The 23510-nt window shown below is 42.5% G+C and overlaps 1 protein-coding gene across 1 annotated transcript in view; it reads left to right on the forward strand.

The window, feature by feature from the left end:
- The window catches only part of LOC146821647 (uncharacterized), a 1582729-nt gene that overhangs the window by 197650 nt on the left and 1361569 nt on the right, over positions 1–23510 (forward strand). Inside the window, exon 7 of the mRNA XM_085609888.1 lies at positions 7836–7892. Within this exon, the coding sequence (XP_085466014.1) occupies positions 7836–7892 (57 nt within the window). The remainder of the gene's footprint in view (positions 1–7835; positions 7893–23510) is intronic.

Below are 23510 nucleotides of genomic sequence, written 5' to 3' on the forward strand. Positions count from 1 at the left end.
CGGTTCCTCTCTTTTCTGGCTCTTACTTGTAGCACCGGGGAGGGGGAGCAGATAGGTTACCCTCTCGGGGACTACCACAGCTCCTCGAGAAGAAAGACACTGCCTCAGATCCATTTCCTGTCATGCTTACTTCATCGCATACAAAACAGAAAAGAATGTGTCCTCTGCGGACTTAAATTCATGCTTATACTAAGGAGATGACTGTATACAGAGACATTCTAAGGCACGGACAAAGTGGGTTCTGGCCCAGGGCCCCAGCCTTTCAGGGGGGGGGGCTGATAGAGCCAGCTCTGTTCTGCAGAGAGGCTTGCCCTGATGGCCATTAATCATTCGTACATAGATTTTCTTAAATACCATTTTCATGCAACATCCATAAAAAAGTTTCTTTTAGATCAATACAGGGCCTCACATCTGAGAAATGGGAGGGTGTCACAGAGGTTATTTGCAGTGATATTAATGAACTGCGGCTGTGTTACAATATTGAAAACACGTCACTATCCCTGAATATTAGATGTACACGCATTTACAATTTTACCAAAAAGGGCATGAAAAAGGTGAAACTAGATCATAAAATCAAAGCTGTTCTGAACATGGCCCCCCATAATATATTTGGCACAGGGCCCCCAAAATCCTTAAAACGTCCCTGTGTATAAATCGACGAAGGAAAAAAAACTCCACACGTCACGAATGACAGTTGCAGTGTCTGATAGATATAACCTGTGCTAATCATAATGTGAATTATATTGTTAACTTGCAGTAGCTGAAGAGAGCAGTCCCATTTTCCGTCTGTGGCTCAATTACTGTATCGATAGTGCGGGTTCTACAAGTATGCCATCCAACCTAAAAAAGCACAAGTCAGAAAGAGAATCAGAGTAAAAAATGAATTAGAGCTCAGCCAAGATTTAAGTGTCAAGAATATCACCCAGGACAGGTACCGTTGACCATTTTAATATTTTAACATTCCACAAAAATACCAGCTTGGAAATATTCTGCCTGGCAATAATTTCGAGGCTTTGGCAGTGTCCGCCAATTTCCCCACACATTTCACACTCTTGAGAGGGACATGTGTACCACAGACAAAGCGTAAAGTGAGCGTTGCTCCGTAGATGACATTTAGACTTGCACAGTACAGCATGGCCTAATCCAGTCCCATTTGTTGCAGATTCTTCTTTGTACCTGACAGTGCTCCCCTCGCCCTTGTCCCAAAATGGTCCATTCCAGCATTATGGATGCAGCCAGGCCCTTGTAGAGCAAAACATTCTTCACTCACTCCAACAGATCATGGTGTCTCTGTAACGAATAGTTCTGAATCAAACATGACTCCTAAATCCCATACTCCCATCACAGGAGTAGGCCCTAGACCAATATCAGGTGACCGCTTTAATTTTGATGCTGTATTCAAATAATTGCTTGGAATGAAGAACCCAGTTTTGCTTCCTGTTTAGGAAGAAACCATTTGTATGCATTCAACATTTTATTGCATTGAGTCAGACTAATAGCCTAATGTTGTCAGTGGTGCTTTCATGGTGATCAGCCCTCTGTCCTCACGTGAGTCGATTGCGAGAAATTAGGCATGTGGGACAATTATGGTTGCGGCCAAGTCCCATTAGACTATTAATATTCCCCATCAGCAAGCACTCCATCTGGCAGTGAATATGCTAGTAAAGAATTCATGTCACAAAACTGAAGCACAAGGTTGGATGTGTATCGTGCAACAGGAAGCCATGCAGTGCCACAAGTCATCCACATAATACTCAGAGAGCCAGCTAGTCAGTAGCAAAGTATCGCCAGGCCCGTGAGTTCTACTTTGTCAGACTGCGCTAAGGACCTGTAACTTCCAGTCATGTATCCTCAGAAGTCACAGCTGATAAACTGGAGCTGAGGGAAACCGGTAGGAGAGCTTTCCATGTTTTGGATTATGGAAAATGTGCAGTGCCTCTCAAGTTGAAAAGCCTGCAGTGCTTGCGCAGCCAGGCGTAATGGACACACTTAGTAGCCACAGGCACTGGACCAATCATGGTCAGCTACCTCACAGTTCTATGTTGGCTGAAGCATTTCACAACCTCTCGCAGGCTCCAGGAATCTATGAAGGAGTCAGCGTTCAGTACCAATCTGTCATGGTCCCGTTCTCCTACCCCCAGGCTAACAGCACCCGCAGTCACCCGTAGGTAGCCCCAGCAACCAGTCACAGACCCCACCAGGTAGAGGGCCACATAAGTCAGCACACCAACATGGCACCGAGATGCAGTAGGTCAAAGCTCTGGTCTGGCAGCCGCAAGACAGATCTCACCATAGGGTGCCATAAGATTTCCATGCCGATTCACCCAGCAGGATCCCCAAAGCCAGGCAACTCCATGCTGCAGGCAGTCACACAGCACACGTGCACATCAGCACCCAAGTGACTCTGAGTCACTGCAGATCAGGCAACTGGTGGAGGGAGTGTTATTGTCTCCAGCACCTTTCTAGACAAGGTGGACGCCTGGCACCCACTATCATATATCACTCATGAACATGCGCACTGAGGAGGCATCCTGAGTAACTGGAAGTGGATGATGGAGGATTGTGTGCTCGGCCTGCAGAGGTCTTCATATTGCCATCTTCCTGGCATCTGGCTCTATGGACCCCACACCCTCCTCCAAATTTGGTTTGTACTACAATTCACAAAGTTATTTGGACACTGCCCCGTGATATCACTAATAGCATCCTTGACATTCTTGTATTAACTGCTAACGGCTAGAGCGGTTGAACTCGAACCTGGAGAACTGGGTTCGAGTCTCAGCAAGGAAGCTCAACAACATCCTGTGATTCTGGGCAATTCACTTAATCTCCCTGTTGAAAAAAAAAGAAAAAATCACTTACCAGATCTCGCCGCTCTCTCCATCCCCACGTCCCTCCCACATCAAGTGAGTCTCTTGGGGGACCAGGAAGCACTCAGGCTCCCCACAGCCAATCACAACGCTGTAATGCAGCGTTGTGATTGGTCTGAGCGCCAAATCATGGTGCTCAGCCAGGGAATGGGGTTCGGGGCAAGTTCTCCATGCAGGCTGTAATGCAGCCTGCATGAGAATATGCGAAGTAAGCATGAATGTTTGGCTGACCCAAGAGGGCTGTTCAAACATTGATGCGCACTTTACTGTGTGCACAACCAGTCCTCCTCTCGACGTCAGGGGACCCAAGCCCCGCCCTAGCCTGACCATACGGAAAAAAATGATAATAACTTCAGTTATTATCATTTAATTTTTTCGTTTACACTGCTCCGTGAGCAGTGGGGCGACGCTCCTCCGCCTTAACGGAGGAGCCACTCACTGATGATATTATGTCTAGAGCTCAATGTTTGACTGTTGCTCAGCTGGTTATCACCCCCGTTTTAAACATTCTAGAGCAGGATAGTTTTTCGCTGCATCTACAGCAGGGCAGAGAACTCCCTGGCGTTGGGACTTGGATTAGAAGATAATCATTTGAATTTTAATAAAGGTTTAAATACATCGCCCTTCTCCAGATAGTGAGGTTTTATGATTTGTTAGGCATTGACTTTGCTTTGCCTTTGATTCAACTACTTAGTGCGAGAACACCTATGGTTAAAAGCGTGTGGTAGAAATGGATTAACACAACTTAACATGACATAGGAAATATTCTGGCAATGCAGTGTTTGTCAACATGGCCGATTTATAAAGTATTGTGATTGAGTTAGTACTGTGATGCTGGGATACTAGGTGAAGAAAGTACTTTAACTTTTCGATTTCATATCCTTTTAGGTGTTGTGGCGTAAAACCTGTTGACACCTTAGCAAAATGTAAATGTAATCGGACACTTGTAGAGCGCAACTATCACTCTAAGGAGCATCATGGCGCTATGCGGATCCCTAAATTGGAACCGGATTAGGGTAGCTGCAGGAGGGAGAGAGGAAATTAGATAAGTGTTCTGCATAAGGCGTCGGAGGCTGAAAAGATCCACGTTTTAGGGCCTTCCTGAAGAGCGTTTCCGATTGGATCTGACGGAGCTGGTTAGGGAGTTGGTTCCACGCTTTGGAGCCCATCACTGCGAGCGATTTTCCTCCTTTTGAGACATATCTAAACACTGGTGGTTTTAACAGGTTTGCGTTAGATGATCTAAGACTACGGGAAGGTGTATAGCACGTAAATCTAGTCCGGAGGTAGTGTGATCCTGAGGAGTGAAATATTCTGAAAGTGATTATCAGAATCTTAAACAGAACTCTTTTATGGATGGGTAGCCAGTGTAATGTTTCTAAGGCCACCGATGCAGATGCCCTCCTCGGCCATTTCAGCACTAGACGTGCTGCTACATGTTGGACCAATTGGAGTTTACGTAAGACTGACTTGTTGGCCCCATGCATAGAGGCTGTTGCAGTAGTCCAATCAAGACGTGATTAGGGCCACGGCAACTGCCTGTCTGGCTGAAATGGGAAGCAGATCAAAAAACCTTTTGAGTGATTTTATGATATGAAAACAGGTTCCAGCAACTGCCAGTGATTGCTGTTTGAAGGATAGAGTGGCATCAAATTGATTCCCAGATTTCTGACCACTTTCACTATGTTTGGAGGAGGGGGAGTGTCAGTTGGCCACCATATATTGGGAGAGAAGGTGTTGCCTTGTCCTAGTGGTAGTATTTCCGTCTTTTACGAGTTGCACTTTAGGTGGTTGGTTTTCATCCATTGAAAAGTAGCAGTGCCACATGCGCGGAACTTTTCTTCCGTCTGTGTGGTGTTTTTGTTCAGGACCAGGATTAGCTTATGAGATGGTCTCTATGTTAAAGGACGATATCAGACTGATCAATGGGGCCATGTAGGCATTAAAGAGTATCGGACTAAGGATGGACCCCTGAGGGACACCACAAAGCAGGGGTTTTTCTTTTGACTTGTATTGACCAAGGGTGATGACTTGTCTGCGGTTCTGCAAGAACCCTTTAATCCAGGCCAGGGATATGTGGGAGATGGCATAGGATTCGAGACGGTCTAGAAGAATGACATGTGAGACCGTGTCAAATGCGGCCAATAGATCTAATAAGACCAGAACAACATTCTTTCCTTGATCAAGGGCGATTTGAGAGATTCAGCCGTGTAGAGTGGAGCTGATTCTGTCGAGTGATAGGATCTGAAACCAGATTTGTTAGGGGGTAGGATATTTGCTTCTTCCAGGTAAGATGTGAGTTGGGTGTTAACAAGTTTTTCAGTGATCTTGCTAAAAGCATGGTAGTAGGGAAATAGGTAGAAGATTGGCGAGGGTGGTGGGATCCGCGAGTTGTGTCTTTTGTAGGGACTTGACTGCTGCAAGCTTCCATTCTATAGGGATTTTTGCTGATGACAGGGAGGCATTAATTATTTTGTTTATCATTGGATTTGCGGTATCGATTATAGCATGTAAGATTGAGGGAGGGCAGGTGTCAAAGGGGGAGACCGATTTAATAGCGAGGATCGCCTGACGAGATTGACCTATGGTAATCGTCTTAAACGTTTGTAGAGTCGGTCTATCTTTGCCTAAGATGGCATTGTTGTTGGTGGAGGGACAGGGGGGTAAGGTGAAATCTTGTTGTAAGGTTTGAAGGGATCTCTTGTTGCAGTGATTTTGGATTGATAAAAGCGTTAACTGTCTTTAAGATAGTTTTGTTTGTTTAGTTTTTTTTATTTGAGTTTGCCATTTTAAGCACTTCCATATAGTAGGCTTTTTGGGCTATTTTAATATGCACTGCATGTGGTAATTTTTTTGCGCCGTTTTGAATTTAATTAATTCAGTCTGCTCATAGCTCAGTCGCCATCTGCGTTCTAGGGTCCTATAGTGGGTTTGTATTTCTTTCAGAGTTTGAGTGTACCATGGGGCGGAGGGTTTCTTTGGTGGGCGGCTGTTTTGTTGACCTGAAGATGCAAAACGGTCCCTCAGGGTATATATCCACTGTGTGAAGAGTTGGCTGTCTACTGTTGGATCTCTTAACAGGTTTGGTTGGCAGGCTAACGCAGCTTGATGTAAGTCGGGGTGAGCTGTCATCTCCTTCCACCTAGACTTAGCTTGTTGAAGTGCGCCCCCTGGTTTTTGGCATGCGCTGGGATCTGATTTCTAAGGGAATCAGCTTATGATCAGTCCAGATTAGGTTAACTGGGGTCTTGATTGTGAAAGTTTTGAGGTTGGAACAGCTAGTGTCTAGCGTGTGGCCGGCATTGTGAGTAGCGGAAAAACTCCGCTGCTCTAGGCCGAGTGTGTCCATGATTTCCTTGAAGTTTATTGCCCCCGGGTCATTGACTGTGTCAAGGTGGATATTAATATCTCCTAAGAAGGTAAAGTTGGAGAATCTGAGGGTGAGTGAGCTCACAATGTCTCCAATGCTGTCCAAAAAGGTTTTATAGGGAACTGATGCCCTCTGTTCCTTTGAGGTCTGGTAATTGGGATACTGAACACTTCAATGAGCTACGGTAGATAATTGCAAGGCCTCATCCACGTTGTTCTGGTCTATCTAATCTATGGATGTGGTAGCCAGAGGGAAGGGCACTGACTATGTCGGGGTTGCACCAGGCCTTCAGCCAGGTTTCGGTTACAAAAAGGCAGTCAAGTTTGTCATGTGTTATCAAATTGTAGATATGTTGGGTATGCTTGCACAGTGATCGGGCATTTATAAGACCACCTCGCAGGCAAATCAGTTTAGTGCTGTTTTCAGGTGCTATATCCTGTATTAGTCAAGCTTAACTACCTTTTAACTTCAGTTTTTTTGGCAATATAGATATAAATCCACATGAAAGGTGACTGTTGGTTTTACTCTTAAGAGTCCCTGACTCCTCAGAAGGCATTGAAGAGTAAGATCAACCTTTCCAAATATAACATTTATTAAACAAATACCCTTAAGGATAATATTTTTGGAACTCGATAACAGAGCATGAGTGTTGTTGCTGTCTAGACCTAAATGAGTCTAATAAAGTCTGCCCTACAAGCTTACAGCAAGCTGGCATTTTGGAATCTGATTCCGTAAGATAAGACATTAAAGGTTAATAGCTTTTCATATGGCAATCCACTAGAGCCTCATTCCACCAGTAGAGGACAATGTAATTAAGCATTATTGCCGGCTGCTCAAGACATTAGCAGCTGTAATTGCTTGCCCCACAAATATAGGACCATGCCAAAGGACATCTAATGAGGACAAAATGCAATTTACTGTTGAAGGTGAAAGCATGTGAGTACTAAAGCTATTAGCATCTTTCCCCTAATCTGGCCCAACCTAGGTAGTTAAGCATGTCAACCTTTCTTGTTGGTTTCATGTCCCTGCTTCAGACTCTTATTGAACATGGATTGCGGGCAAACAGCAGGAGTTAATGCTCAGCTGGTTTGTAAATCTCGACTAGCATTCTGTGTCCTGGCTGAGCAAAAAAGGTGGCGCAAATAATGACGCAAAATTGTTGTAAATCTGGGCCTTAGTCTCCTCATCTTTCTGGAGGAATCTCCTTAAAGTCTTCTTGGTCTGAGCAGGACTCAAGAGGCTTAGTTTTTGGGGCAAGAGGAAAAGGCCTTTGTCAGGAGGTTATGTTATATATATTTCTAAAGCGCAGCAGTTACCCAAGCGTGCCCTGGCGCTTGCTTCTACCATCGGAACACAGGATGACATGGGAATCCTACATGCTGAAAAGCCAAGTGGTAGGACAGTGGAGGGTTTCCGGGCTAGATGGTGGGACTCGGTTTATTACCGAAGAGCATTCTTAGAAGATGTGCACCTTATTCTAGAGTACAGAAAAGACTGAATTGAAAATGCTTATTTTGGAGAAGATGATGCCTTTCAATTGCATATTTTTGAATTAATATGTATTATTCATATTTTGTGTTTCTGTTTTTTTACCGTAGGACGATCAGATGCATTCCAAGTTGAAGGAAAGAATGGAAAAAATATAAACAAATGTGGTAAGTCAGTCAAGATACTAAGCATTTAAGGCATCACTAAAATAAACATAAACTGCAGTAGAGGACATTTTTTTAAAGGAGAATGTGCGAAATAAAGCTCTTCTTATGAGGAAAACCATGATGCACAGAGAGAGCCCTTCATTTTTGCATCGCAATAATAGACATGCATCTGTCAGAAATTTGGCCATAATTGTGTCTGTTTCTTGAAAACTGAAAAATAAGAGTATATTTGAATGTGGTGCATGAACATTAAGCAATGCTTTTAAACTTACCATTATCCTTAATAGGTAGCGTCCCTTTGGTAAAAAATAATAGACTTCCAGGGTGCCTTTCTGTTTTAGGCAGTGTTCTCCCTTCTACGAATAGACCTATTTCGACAGCTGGATAGTTTAATATAATCTCTGATACCTACAGGAGCGAGACGCATAATCAAATTGTCTATGCTAAAATTGCAATGTTAGAAGGAGGGCTGGGTTCTCCACATATGCAAAGCTGCTGTTTGGCCTCCTAACTACAGCATGTACCTGAGTGGCTGGCCTAGCTCCCTACAAGGGAGCATGGATTACTGATGGGGTGGCACGGCAACATGGAACGTAAACATCAGTTTCTTTCCTATTGAAGAAGAGCTTGGGGATAACCCTCTCCCTGGCGTCTATGACGTCGGACTTTGTCTTCAGACTTACAATAAAGAGAGTGCCCGTTTCTGAACAGGCACACATTTGGGGGTTGGGTGAATTGTGTAACCTAGGCATACCCACAAGTAAGGCAGGATAGAGGATAAATATGCATGGGAGATATTTATAATAGAGCTACAAGAGGCATATGTTTGAGGAGGCATATGTTTGATGAGGCAAGAACCCAACTGGGGATATGTGCAGGCCATGTCTTGCTGTGTGCATGATTTTCTCTGGGCAGGCTTTCAGAATCCTTAGTACTTACAGAACTATTGCCTTTAACTGCAGACGGCCAACCAATCTAAAGAACTGAGACTAGACTGACCGAACCCTGACATGTCGGTTAAATCTAAATGTGAGAACGACTGTAGAATGCAATTTTCAAAATAACGGGTGGAATTTGACTTTTGCTTACACCAAGGTGCACGATTCCTTCACTCACACTTAAAGGGCTCGTACAGAACTTACCTGACGCCTGCCATTATTTGTAGACTGTATTTCAAAGATCAAGGAAAGTACCCGAGTTTTGAAATCTTGTGGGGCTGCCACTGAAGAGGGTGGTCGGAAGCATGATTACCTAAGATCTATAGCATTTTATTTCAAGCCTACAGCCAAGCCCCAAGAAAAGTTGGATGGAGCCCTGACTGGTCACATTAGGCGTAATACCAGCAAAAAGATGCATAGCAATTGATTGGATAACTCAGGGGTGTATGGTCTACGAAACATGGTGAAGAGCAAGGAGGCATTGTCCCTGGCTAAGCGTTTAGGACAATGATAGTTGGACATATACTAAAATGGATAAGACCTAAGAACATGAAGAGAAATGGGTATATTGCCAAATGAACAAACTGAGGCAACAGGGTTGGGTGAGACAATGATTGTAAATTATACCACAACACTGCAAATGTACTCCATACAAGCCTTTCTACCAACAGATATGTCTTGATGATTTTGTATGTTTCTGAATGTCCCAGATTTATCACCCATTGTGTACTGTATTTTATTTTTTCTCTACGGTATAATAAAGTAAATAAAAAACATTGGAACAAATAGAGCCATCACAATATACTTATTATAAATAGGGAATAAGTACCTTCTTTGTTATGCCAGGGGCTATAGTTTTGCAGATTTAAGCCTGTAGTACCTCATGCACAGCAACCCAAATTTGTGGCCTCAAAGTGCCCAGCAATCATTTTCCTAGTTATGTTTGGCTGGAGAGGGAGCATGTTTATCCGTCATATCTCTGTCACAAACAAGCACATACAGGGGGCACACAGGAATGCAATGGAGAGTTAATTTTGTTTGGTTGACCTTGGTTATTTCAATGTGGGATGCGGTGCATTATGATGATATACAGAGATTTTCTATTGCATCATTAGCGTGAGGTAGATTTAGTGTATTAATGCTCCCCATGTTGAAACACAGATCCTTCCTTCCAATGACCCTGAATTGTCCAGGTCATTCTGGAACGGCTGCCTTGTGTCCCACCATCCCGAAAAGTCATTCCAAGAATCCAGTCACCTCTACTTGGATTTCAGGGTAGACCACCTTTAATGAATGAAGGCAGGCAGAGTTAATCAAAAACATAGCTTATATTGTTTGATAGCTCTGAGGGATTTAACACAACAGCCTTGATGGTTGCAGTGCCCCTTAAATTCTATGATTGGTTAGGAGAAAATCAAACAGTATGAGAAAGGTGGTCTACCCTCCCAGGAAAAAAAATCCATCCGTTGGTGATCAGGAATTGATCGCCCAGCCGCCCTGTAAGTTATTACCCAGATGGCTGCATTTCAGTTTGTGCACTGTTGCATGGGGCCTTGGCTTGCTATGGTCCTGGATGTGAAAAATTGCAAAGGAAGTTTCTGGATGAATTTACCACAGTGACAGCAGAGACTGGCGCTGTCCGAGGAAGCTCCATCTGGAGGAAGAATGGAGTAACTGTCAGATGTGACATGGAAAAAGCATATAAGCAGCAAGGTAAGGGTAGAGACATGTTCAGATCAGTGTCAAGGAACATTCAATAACACTAATTCATCCTCCAATCCATGCACTTTCTTATCCGCCCATTCATCAATGTACATAATTTCATTCATTTGCTTATTCACCCATTCTTCCAACTATCAACTCACTTGGGATCATTCAGAATGGTTTTATAAAATATCTAACATAGACAAAAGAGGTTTGTTCCCATGGTCTGTCACTGGGAGGGGGAGAGTGGGGGGGGGGGGGGGGCGGATGCGGGCAGGGGTAGAATCTTTTCCAATCTGTTTCAGACTCAAATTTACCTTTGTGAATGTGGGAATTACAAATGTGATTAGCCTCATATTCTTCAACATCATTTATTTAAGGAGCACAAGGTCTTCCCCTAGAGGTAAAAATAGGTTTAAACAGGAAACATGAATAGAAGGATGAATCTTCTAAATTGGCTATATCAGTATAGCAGTCACTGGATTTATGATATGAGTGATTAAAAAAGAACTATAGTATTTTGGATTTAACTTTGAACGAGGACTAAAGGCATGAAAGAAGCTAGAGAATCGCTAAACCTTGCCCCCCGGTATAATATGTGGAAGTCAGTTTTTATGTCTTTTGTTCTGCGTAACCTGCATTTGCTGAGCTTTTTCCAAGTTGCTCTCTAGGTCTTCCCTCGTTTTGTCGAGGAGTTATAACAAGTCTTGAACAGCAGGGACTGAAACACCGAACTAAGAAAATCGGGATATGCCCTGTAGTAAAGAAACCTGATGAAAAATGGACTGCAGGCAAATGCAGAAGTTGGAAATAATAATTTTCCATTTAACTCATTGGAAATTACAAAACTGAGTAGATATATTTCAAAAATTTAATTTGAACTTTGTCTGCCTGTTAGTCTGGGGTTTAAAAGTTTGAAACCCATTTTGAACTTTAATCAGAAGCAATTTTTGAAGGAAGATTATGCAGTCTAAAAATGTCAGTAAGAAAACTAAATTGCATAAATAATCTCCGTTTACCATACTAGAAGCACATATTTTAGAAGGATTTAGATCTGTAGAAAAGTCTGGAGAAATTATTTTCCAAAGCCTAGAAGGTGTTCCAAAGGAAGCAATGGTCTTGTGTGTATTTAATTACTGCCTTTTTCTTGAGCTAAAATTTCATCAGTTTTATTGTAGCTGCTGTCTTCCTTAATGAAACAAAAAGTGACTTCTGGCTAGATCCTCAGTTGCTCTTTGACCACAATGTCCGACAGAGGAGTAATACAATATTTGTAAAGCCAATAACAAAGCAGGAAATTGATAAAATGGGCAATCATTGACAATAGCTTGAGAGCCAGGAATTATGTGATTTCAAAATTAAATTGTAGTAAAAAGAAAGACCATCTGTTATTCCAACAATCAGGCTGTTCTGAACTTGCAAATTATGATGATTCATGCCGAGTTTTACGAGATACTGTGCTCCCAACAGAAAGTGCCTTCACTCTTTCATGGTGAGAAGTTCTTTCTCCAGTACAGAAGGATTTAATTCAGATTACATTAATTTATGAGAATATAAGGCAATGAGATATTCGCCATTTATATTATTATCTTGCATAAGAACTGTGTCTTGAACATTTTCCGAGGTGTCGGTTCTAATAAAAATAGTTTGAGAGGATCTTGTTGATATAGAAGGGGACCTTTGCTACATCAAAATTCAAATTGAAAGCTTTAGAAGGTCTAGTAACATGTTTGACCTTTCTTTACTACAGTAAATCAGAGATTGGAGTACAATTTCTGAATAGCTTTTAATGATTTTTTATATAACTTATGCCAATCCATTTCCAAAAGCACTGAGTTAGTTTGATTACATGTTGGACCTGGCCTTTTTTGCAGGAATTTCCGCAAAAGGTTGCCTTCCTCCTGTATTTTTCTGACCCTCTTTTTAATGGCTTTAGGGCTCTGGGCACTTTACCTCTGCTAATCAGTGCTAAAGTGCATGTGCTCTTTCCTTTAACCATGGTATGATTGGTTTACACCTGTTTGGCATATTTAGTTTACTTGTAAGTCCCTGGTACAGTGGTATCCAGGGCCTGTAAATTAAATGCAACAAGTGGGTCTACAGCGTTTCATGCGCCACCTACAGAAGTGGCCTTTAAAATCTGTCTCAGGCCTGCCACTGCAGGGCCTGCGTGCGCAGTCTACTGCCACATTGACTTGGCATTTAAAGCTACTTGCCAAGCCTGAGACTCCCCTTTTACTACATATAGGTCACCCTTAAGGTAGGCCCTAGGTAGCCCTATGGACAGGGGGCTGTTTAGGTAAAAGGCAGGACGTGTGCCTTCATTATGTGGCATTTCCTGGTAGTGACAACCAGCCTATCTTAATTCTCACTACAGTGAAGCCTGCTCCTTCCATAGGCTAGCATTGGGAATTACCTTAAAGGTACTTAAGTGGTAATTCCTGATCTGAAAGGAGTAGCGCTGCCATGTTTGGTATGTTTAAAATGGTAGTGAAAAATTGCGATTCTCCTATTACCATGACTAAAGAATCTGGATTTCATTAAAGACACGGGGGCTAACATTATGCATATTTCTTTTAATGCAGTCCCAAGCAGCCGCATACATCATAAAGCAAAAAGGTTCCAGAATAGAACATTAACAGTAAATAAAAGGCCATAACAGACTGCCTCTTTTAAATGTGGTGTAGAACAGGATAAGTCCCGAAAAGCTTGAGTTGAAACAATATCTTGAAACCACCAGCAAACAAAGGGAAAGGAGAAAGATGAAGAACCGTAGGTCAAAATCCTGAAGTTAATAGAGATTATCTGAAAAAAAGAGAGAAAGATACAAGTAACTCCAGAATAAGAAATGCAAAACTGAGGAGGCAAGCAAGGTCATTAAATAATTTATAATTTAAGAAAAAACATCCAGTAAAGTGATCAGAATGCAATAACAGTAAGTACATTGAAAGTACATATTGTAGACTTTAAATATCCAAGGGAAAGTGGAGGGAGGGATAATGTTAGCCTCCGTGTCTTTAATGAAATCCAGATTCTCTAGTCATGGTAATAGGAGAATCACAATTTCATTATAAGACCAGAGGCTACCGTTATGCATGTTGGTAGCTTTGTAAAACTACATCAGACATATAAGGAATTGGTTTACAATAATGCTGAGCAAAAGTACTAGCATTAGACCAATCGGCAGCTTTAAGAATATCATCCAACTTACCTCCGGACCAGAAGGACTTACTGGCCATAGCATCTCTGATCGAATGAGCTTTGAAGATTTTTAAATCAATACCTGCTAGATTCATAACAATTTTAACCCACCTAGCAATAGAAGCAGAAGTAATAGCTTTGTGAGGTTTGACAAAAGAGATAAGTAACTGATTCACACCTAAAGGGCGAAGAGCATTCATTCTGCAGTCGTACTCTTTCATACAATCCACAACACAAAGTTTCTTGCATGAATCAAATCGTGGATAAAATATAGAGTCAGACATAGTCTTGGTTCTTCTAAACAAATCAAAATTGACTCCAAACATGTTGTAGGATCTTTTCGAGATTCCAAGAGCTTTAACGTCAGAGACCCTACGACAAGATACTAGGCAAAGCAGTGTAGCGAGTTTGATGGATAGGTTTTTCCTATTTAAATGAATATTATCAGGCCAGCTAGAGAAAATATCAAGAATCAATTTAACATCCAAGAGAGATTGATATCTAGTTTTAGGAGGTCTCCTGAGTCTAATATTTTTGAGGACTCTGCACATAATGGTGTTTTTACCTACTGTTTTGCCATTGACACGAGAATGTCCCGCGGAGATAGCGGACCTATAACAGTTGATAGATCTATAGCTAAGACCTCTTTCGAATTGTTCTACAAGGAAATTAACCATGTCAACGATAGGTGCTTCCACGAAATCCAGATTCCTTTCCAAGCATGCTAACTGGTGTAGTGCCACTTTCAGAAAGTGAGTTAAAGCAACAAGTGGTCCCGACGTGTCTTATTTATATACCAACATCTAAGTGAAAAGAATGGATTCAATCCAAACAGTTATTCAACAAGTTATACTTGAGTAATAACACAGAGAGAAGGACACAAGACAATTTTATATGATAGAAAAATCTTTGTTTTATAGAATATAAATATGTCATATTCAACACGTCATTTTCACAGTAACAGGTTGTAAGAAGAAGCGTGAAGAGAGAGTGCTCATGTGCAATTGTGAACGAGGAGAGATATGAAATCAAGGAAAAATGAGAAACAAAAAAATGACTGTGATTTACATGTAAAACACTGGTTAGAATGAGTCATTAAATTGCCCTAACCAATGTTAGGTCTGTATACAGTCTAATTGTTCTATCTCATTGCTAAGATGGCCTATTGAATGATGTCGCATATTCAGAAATGCATCACTCTAAACGTTATGCGAAAGCCACTGAATTGTATTACAGGCCATAAAAAAGGGGGAGGAGGCGTGTCGACATTTCGACCTGTCTTGTGCGTAGAGGACAACTTCTACCTCCGCATGCTGGTCTTCATCAGGACAAACAGACAATCGTAGTATTGTTCCGCACAATCCATAACGATTATGTTGTCCAAGAAATGAGGAATCAATCCAATTTGCAACGAGATGCCCCTAAGTAAGCTTTAAAAATGAGTTTCAAGTTTCAAAGATGTCCAGACTGATTCAAATCAAAGGTCATTATAAGAGTCGCCTTATTCTGAATCCATGTAAACAGAGGGGGCCTTAATCACCACTATTATCATCAAGAGGAACGTCTTTTCCTCACAAGGGGGGAAAAAAACCATCTCCTTACAAGTCTTGCCAATGCCGTGAGTTCAAAATAACCCATTACTGTGGGAGAGAGCGAGGAGCTCTCTCTCGTAATGACGGGTTATTTTCCTTTTGGTTCTCCAGGGACTGGGTGATTCATTCTTTCCCTTTTCTTACCATCTGAAAGCGACTGCCAGTGTGTGGGGCGAGTATTTGTTGGGAAGGTGTGTGAGCAGCACTTTCCTCTTTTCCAAAAGGAAGTTGCCTGCAATGAGTGCGTGGAGAGCGCTTCATTTGAGATATGATTTTTGCTATAAAAGTAGCACGTGATGAGCACTGTGATGAATGTCATGTAAATTAGATTACTTGCTCCCCTTGATGCGACCTAGAGCGAGATGAGCGCATAGCATTGCAGAGGACTGTGACCCTGTGCTCCCTGTGTTTTGCAAAGAGCTCCGTAGTTTCCCCCCTGTGACTGGTTGCACTCCAGTTCCCTGAGGAGAACTCGAGGAGTGTTGCCCGGCCTAGGTTCTGGAGAGAGTGATACTTCCTGGTCCAATCCCTCAAGAGAACTCCAGCCAACTCTCAGCAGGGACCGTAATACCCTGACACAGAGCGCAAGGGCGCCCCGGACTGTGCGGCAACTGGCATACTGCAATGAAGTGCCCTCTGGGAAGGTGCTGGGACCACTGTATGATGTGCTCCTGGGCAGTAGGGTCTGCTAGAGAAAAGCAAGGGAAAACGAGTTTCCGAATCCGGCAGCTGAAAGGAGTATCACTGTGTCGGTGTTGCTGGTTCTCGGGTCAGGGTGCCAAGTCTGCCGGATGATCGGCCTTCACGGAAGTACAGAAGGAACTGGGTTGGGACCCGTAGTTCTGTGTGATCCCCACAGCCGCCCTGAAAGTCGCGGGCGGTTAGCTCGGCTCAAACCCTCCATCCCGTAGGACCTGCAGGGCATTTAAGGAGTAAAGTGTAACTGCCCCGTGCTGCAGGCAGCTATGGCTGCCATATACCCCCTGCCTCTTGCACCTACTTGGGGACACTTGAGCCACTGAATCTTGTGGATGTATGATGGATGAGTCCTTGATGGAGCCCCTGATTCCCCTGAGCAATTTACCACATTGTTTTGAAAGCAAGCTGAAGCTACTGCACCTGCGACCTACAATGTACAATTGCATTTATCCACTGATGGGGTTCATCATGTACTGCACATACCACATAACCTATTATAGAAGGGCAAGTGCACTGTAACCAGCTGGTGCCTGCCTTGGTAGGTGATTGGCACAAGGTCTTTGTGGTGCAATTTAGTGGTGGCTTTACACACTGCCTCTGGGATAAGCCTGACTCGTCTGGCCAAGCTACCAAGGGAGTAAGCAGGGGTTATCTTCGGCGTGTAACTCCCTCACCCTGACTAGAGTTTTGAGTTCTGGCTGGCTTAGGTGCATACCCCAGCCAAACAGAAACCCCATTTCAAACAGTTGAGGATAAAGCGGTCAAATCTAGGATAGTCTTGATCTTCCTTCAGTTCATTAAATGGCCTTTACAAACCTAAATAAGCTATAGTTCTTTGGTAAAATGAACACTTCTCAAATATAGTAAAGTTGATGTTTCTGCAAAAAAGTACTTATTTAAAATAATAATCATATACAACAGTACCTTTAGGAAATGCTCAGATATAGTCTAAGTACGTAAATGCTGAGTGAAGAAGCACGTCAGAGAAGATTGAATCCAAAAAGCGTTGGAAGGCTGCTGAGGCATTACAGAGTCCAACCGACATGAGTCGATATTCAAAGTGCCCAAGAAGTGTTTGAAAGGCATTCTTCTATTCATCAACAGATTTAATACAAATTATATCAGGTTTAATTTAGTGAAGATTTTGACTCCCTGAACTGAATTTCACTTGTGCCTTCCCTGATAGAAATAATATTGTCTATAAAACGATACCACCCCTTAATATTCTCAGAGAATAGGGCTAATTCGTTAAAAATATGGCGTGCCTCAAAGTTGCTTACATATAGGCAAGCCAAACTTGAGGCACAAGTGTCCACTACGCTCGTCCCTTTAACCTGCTGGAAGAGCTCCTTTTGCAATAGGAAAATTTTATTCTTAAGAACCATGGAGACACTCCTCTAAAATCTTCATGTTCCAGCATATCTGCCACTACTTTAGTGGTATCATCTTGGGGAATGTTTGTATATAGGACTTCAATGTCGAAGGTCACCAGCAGCTGTGTCCTCTCATTGAAGCTCCTTCCCTCCCAGATAGGTATTACATGTGCCGAATCCCTTATGTAAGACTTTGTTTGCAGACTAAAGGTTTCAAAAAGCAGTCTGGATATTTACTCAATGGTTCTAATAGGGAGTCCAGGCTGCTCACTATAGGTCTCAATGGTGGGTTCATCTGATCCTTATGGATTTTGGGAAGCACTTTTCTTTCTTCATTATCTGTCTTATTTTTTTATCTGCTATATCCTTGTAAACAAAATGTAATTTTGTTGTAATAACTATGTGATTGCATTTCTAATCAATGTGTTTTTAATGATTGATAATCTTTTTTATATGCATTGAAATCAAAGACGTCAAAAGAAAATATATATTTTTTTTAAATAAAGCAATTTTTATAATTGTATATGTGTATCTGCATAGTGGCACACTATATCTAAAAAAGTATACAGTTTGAGTTTCTCTTGCTTGTTGCAGAGGGATGTGTCACTTGAATGTGAGCTGTGTGGGAATTAGGCAAATTTGGGGCATATGTTTCAATGTAAGATTTTGCGATTTCCAAATAGCGACTTTTAGAGAATCGCTATTTGAGAATCGCAAAACGGGATTTATTCAAACAATCGCAAATTGTTAGCGATTCCCTCATATTGCTTAATTGTGACTCGCAAATTGCGAGTTGCAATTAAGGAATCCCTTCCCATTCATTCCTATGGGCCATTGCTTGCGCAAATTGCGAGTACCCAATAGGTACTCGCAAATTGCGCACGCAATTTCAAGGGTGCAAGGGTTCCAAAAGGGCACCCTGTTGCACCCCTGAAATGTGCATGTGTGCACAAGTGGCGCACATACATGCCCTAAGGGCATGTATGTGTGCCACGTGGCACTTTCTTGAGGAGAAATCGCACAACTTGGGTGCTTTTTACATCGCATTTAAGGAATCGCAATTTGCGATTCCTTAAATGCTTTAGCAAATTATGGAATCGCAAATTTTGCGATTCCCTATTTTGCGAGGGCCTCTTGGGATGATACATCCCAAATGGCCTTTTCCCGTTCGCAAACGGGCCGATTCTGAGAATTGGCCCGTTTGCGAACAGGAAAAGGGCTTGATACATATGCCCCTTTGACTTTAATATGAAAGGATAAATGGTCTACCAAAGGAAAAACTTATTTTCTTAGTATTCAATTATTGAGCAGAACCGACACTTTTTTCGCAGGTCAACTTCTGCTTAATCAAGGCTGTATAAACATTTATATAAACAAGGTTTAAAAAAATGCATTGATATTGTCCTGATAACATAATCCAAAAGTAAAATATCAAACAATGCAAAAAGAAAATAAAGAGTAAAATTAAAAAACAAAATAACTGGTGAAACCCTGAAAAGGAATAGACTTCAACTCAAGTACATGTGATCAAATGATTATTTGTCCTCACTATTATCGTCAAGTGTGATAAGTATTTTGAAGAAGCAGTCATCCAAAGCTCTACCTGGGAGCTTGTGTCAAAGTAACTCATTTATATAATGTTATCCAAACTGAATTACTAAATTACCTCCATCAGTCTTATTTTGATTACCTTTGATGTTATGAAATAGTTCTTAATATCCAAATAGTACTGAAAAAAAATGCTCAAGTAAATATAGGGCACAGCGATTGCAGTAGGTAGTTATAGTTAGGACCATGTTTCTATACAAAAAGCGTTTTTTGACTTGCCTATATGTTTTGCGTTGTTTGACGAATCTTCACAAAACTTTTCAAAACAAGTGTCATAGTAAGTTTTCTTGTGCATGGAAAGTTTCGGGGTGATCCGTCAAGTAGGAGCTGAAAAAGGGGAGGGAATACAATTTCCCATGTTAATTCCCATAGGAGTTTTGACCATGCCAACAGCCCGAACCGCTGGAAGGTAGATTTGGTTTGCAGATCCCCCTTTTACTTACTTGATGTAAATCCTTTCAGTAGTTGGGAAATTTGAGGGAAAGCACTTGAGGGTATCTGGGCAGAGCCTAAACACAGATCTTATTGTGAGATCTGATTGGCTGTCAGCACTTGAATCAGAAAGTTCTGGCAGGCATCTTGGGACCAACATACAGGATCGCACCCCATTGAAAAGCATTGTAAGAATGGCAGGTTTTGAGGGTCACAAAAAGAAGAAATCATTTGTTGATGGTACCATACTAATTTCAGGAATGGTGATGTGTTCTAAGGTTTATCCTGTGAAAACACCTTCTGCTGGGAGTACATCAATCATGTTTGAGAGAAAACAGTTTTCTAATGATTTTCTCATAGAGGTTATAGAAGGTGCTCCAGAAGCTAAGATGAGAGCACATTTTGTATAAATTCACACTATGTTTCTCAGCCATATGAGAATGAAATCTGACAGTCTCAGTAAAACGTACTTCCATCAGGAGAGGCCTGTCAGTGGATTCCCCAGAGGGTTCTAAAGAACAACTATAGTGATAACAGTCTTACTTACGGAAAAAGTATGGCACACCTGAAGTCATCTTGATTGAATCAAACTGGTAAAACTTAAAACATTTAATTTAGAAAGAAATACAATGAGGAGGTTTGTTGGACTTGGCCCTTTTTGGCAGGTTCACCCCTAAACTTGTTGCCTTTTCTCTGACATGGTATTGGTGGTTTTAGTCCTCTGGGCACTTTAGCACTGTGGTCCAGTGTAAAGTGCGTGCGCTCTCTGTTTTACATTTGTAAGGTGGGCCTGCCCTCCCATAGGTATGCATTGGGGATTGTGATTACAATGGATGGTATCAGTTTATCACACTGACACTCGGGTTGAGAGAAGTGGGAATTTATTTGTTTTAATTTCCCCTCTCACAACGGCACATACGTGCATCTCCATCCCCGTTGAATTTTACTCTGAAGCAGGGGTCCTACGAATAAAATTGACAGGGCCTCCTGCTCCATTTTAATTCACATTCACTGACACTTTCTTCCCACATACCCGCACTCACCACTGTGGCAAACTCCTAAAAGATCTCCGCTAGAGAGCCCCTTGGGGCCCGTGAGGGACTGCAGCGCCACCCCCACGAGGAGCAACACTGCCCGATGATGATGCTATACACTCGAAAGGGTGTGTGAGGGCACTACGTACTAAACCAAGGAGTACCTTCCTCTTCCTTTACACACTCACCTATCCCAGGAGACTACCCCTCTTCTCTATAACACCACATAATTAGTGGCTGTGTTCCCCTTTACCCAAAGGAACTGATACCATCCATTGTAATCATAAGCTATAATTTTGGGAGCATTGGTTCAGGACCTTCTCTAATTAGCTCCTAGTCCCCCCTCTTCATTTTGTGATATGCATTGGGGATTCCCTGATCAGTGTGTGTCAGTGGTAATTCCTGTTATGAGAGGAGCAGTGTGGTCAAGTCTGGTATGTATGAAATTGTGAAAATAAATGCTGCGCAATGGTCTGCGCAGATTTATTATGGTTATTTTAGAAATGCCACTTTTAGAAGTTGCCATTTCTGTGTGCTATGTGTCTGCCTGCCTGATGTGATTTGCATGCCTGGCTTGTGAGTGACAGGGGCTGGGAGGTGTGTGTGGCTCCAGGAGGGGCAGGGTGAGTCAGCTCTGGGCTGAATAGGATATCTGGGCTGGGAGTATTGGGAGGGGTAATCTCCTGACTCTGAATAGGATGGTGCCTGCCCTAGTGAATGCTGGCTCCGCCCCCTGTGGTGTGTCTGACACCCCCACCTGACAAAGGGGAAGAGGAGCTTGCAAAACAAAGTGCTCCAAATCCCCCCTGAACCAGTTGCATCTGGTTCACCCATTCCCTGTACTACAAACAAAGAGAATCTGTGATATAAATATAGGGGCTGTGACCCCATGAAAATGTTCAGTCTTTGTTCCTGAATCCTACCGGGGCGTGCTGCTGCTGGGGCCCAGGCGGGGCTGCCAGGAGGGTTTGCCTCCCTGGACCCTGCATTGCCCCTTCATCTCTGAGGACTTTTTGGGACCCTTCTGCTTTTCTTTGTGTCTTCAGGACTTTGTGCAGCATCCTGTGCCCTGTGCGCGCTTGATTTGGCATTTTCCCCAATAAGTCCGCCCGCCACCCTGTCGGAAACTGACCGCCCGACAGGCTGTCGGGAGTCGCATCATAGGCATTATGATGCGACCACCACCACGGTAGTCGCAATGCCTATATTGCCAACTGCGCCAACACTCTTGCCTCCCCCCAGAACACCACGAGACGACACAACAAGAAAGCCAAATGGTTCACCATGGACCTCTGAGAATCCAAGCGCTCTTGCCGATGACTGGAGAAGACGTGGAGAAACAGCAAAACCCCGGAAGCACGCTCCGGCTACAAGGCAGCCACCACGACACACCACCCAACTCATGAAATCAACAAAGTGAAACTTCATCCAAGGAAGAATCCCCTCCAACACCCACAATTCCAAGGAACTCTTCACCATCATACAAGAATTCGCCAGACCAACAGCGAAACAACTGAAGTCCCTCCCTCCCAAGACCTCTGCAAGAAACTCAACTCCTTCTTTCACTACAAGATCAAGACACTCTACGACAACTTCGACGACCAAGACCACGGCACCGCCTCAACTCCCACCCCTAGCGAGGCATAAAGATACTATAATAGACAGTCACATACTGGCACAATTACTTAAACGGCTCATGGCACTTCTACTGGTGTACTCCTACAATTTCTCAGATATGTTGGCAAGTACTGACACATCCCACTGACACAACCATCCTACTGACACAACCTTGCCATCCATCTAGAGAAATACTCTTTCAAACATGAATGATGCTTGGTAGTACAGGTCCTGTGTATGCACTTTCACTTGTAGTTTGATTTGCCGTGTAAAAGCTGTTTATCAAGTCTTAAATCCAAGTTTCAGTTTGCACAAGTCACATGTGAGATATGCTGTAGGCGTGCTATAAAGCATGCTGGTTTGTGCTTAAAAGATGAGAGGTGTTCTTTTCATTCCAGTAAGTTACTTGTGCACATGCATGCCCCTATGACAAGTACTACATAGACTATGTCATCCCTAAGGCAACCGACTTACATGTTAAAAAAAACATAAAGCCTCTGTTTCAGCTATTGAGACAGCTTCAGAAGCATGCATAGATTCATTCACTCACCAGAAACTATTAATACATGCAGCAGACTCGAAGGTAGTTGCAGTCACACCTATGTAGCTCAGTATTGCCTAACACTGCAGTATTTCTGCAGCTCCTTACATATACATTTAGACAGGCATAGAGGTATTATATCAGGGAGTTACACACGAGCACATTTACTTAAACCTACCATGGCACTGATAGAGGTGTATTTCTACACTTTCTCAGATATGTACTGACACAATCTTCTCAAACAAGCAGAGACATAGTATTTCAAATTGGGGGATGGCTACTAGTGCAGACCCTAACTGTGCACTGTCACTGCAAGGTTCACGTGCCATGTTATAGGTGTTTCTGAAGTATCAAACCCAGGTTTTAGAACCCATAACACACTTCTAGGATATGATATACATATGCCATAAAGAATGCTGTTTTGAACTTAAGAGATTGACAGATGTCCTTTTGAGTTGAATAAGGTACTTGCACACTTCTAGGCCCCTATGCGAAGTTATACATAGAGTATGCACCATTTAAAGCAACTGATATACACATTCACAAAAGCATAGACCCTCTCTGCAACCTAATCTGACATCTACAGAAGTGCATATACATTCAGTCACTTACTAGAAACTACTTATTCCTGCAGCAGACTCAAAGATAGTTGCAGTCACACGTTCATAACTCTCGATTCCTTTACAGAGGCACTGAAGTATTTGTGTAGCCACTTACATATACATTTAGACAGCCATAGAGCTACTAAAATCCGCAGTCACATACCAGCACATTTACTTAAACATCTTATGGCACTCATACAGGTGTACTACTACACTCACTTACATGTGTAGGAAAGTACTGACACAACCTCCTGAACCACTTTGAATAGTTTGTGAA

This window comes from Triturus cristatus, chromosome 6 (genome assembly GCF_964204655.1).
Source record: "Triturus cristatus chromosome 6, aTriCri1.1, whole genome shotgun sequence".
NCBI lineage: Eukaryota > Metazoa > Chordata > Amphibia > Caudata > Salamandridae > Triturus > Triturus cristatus.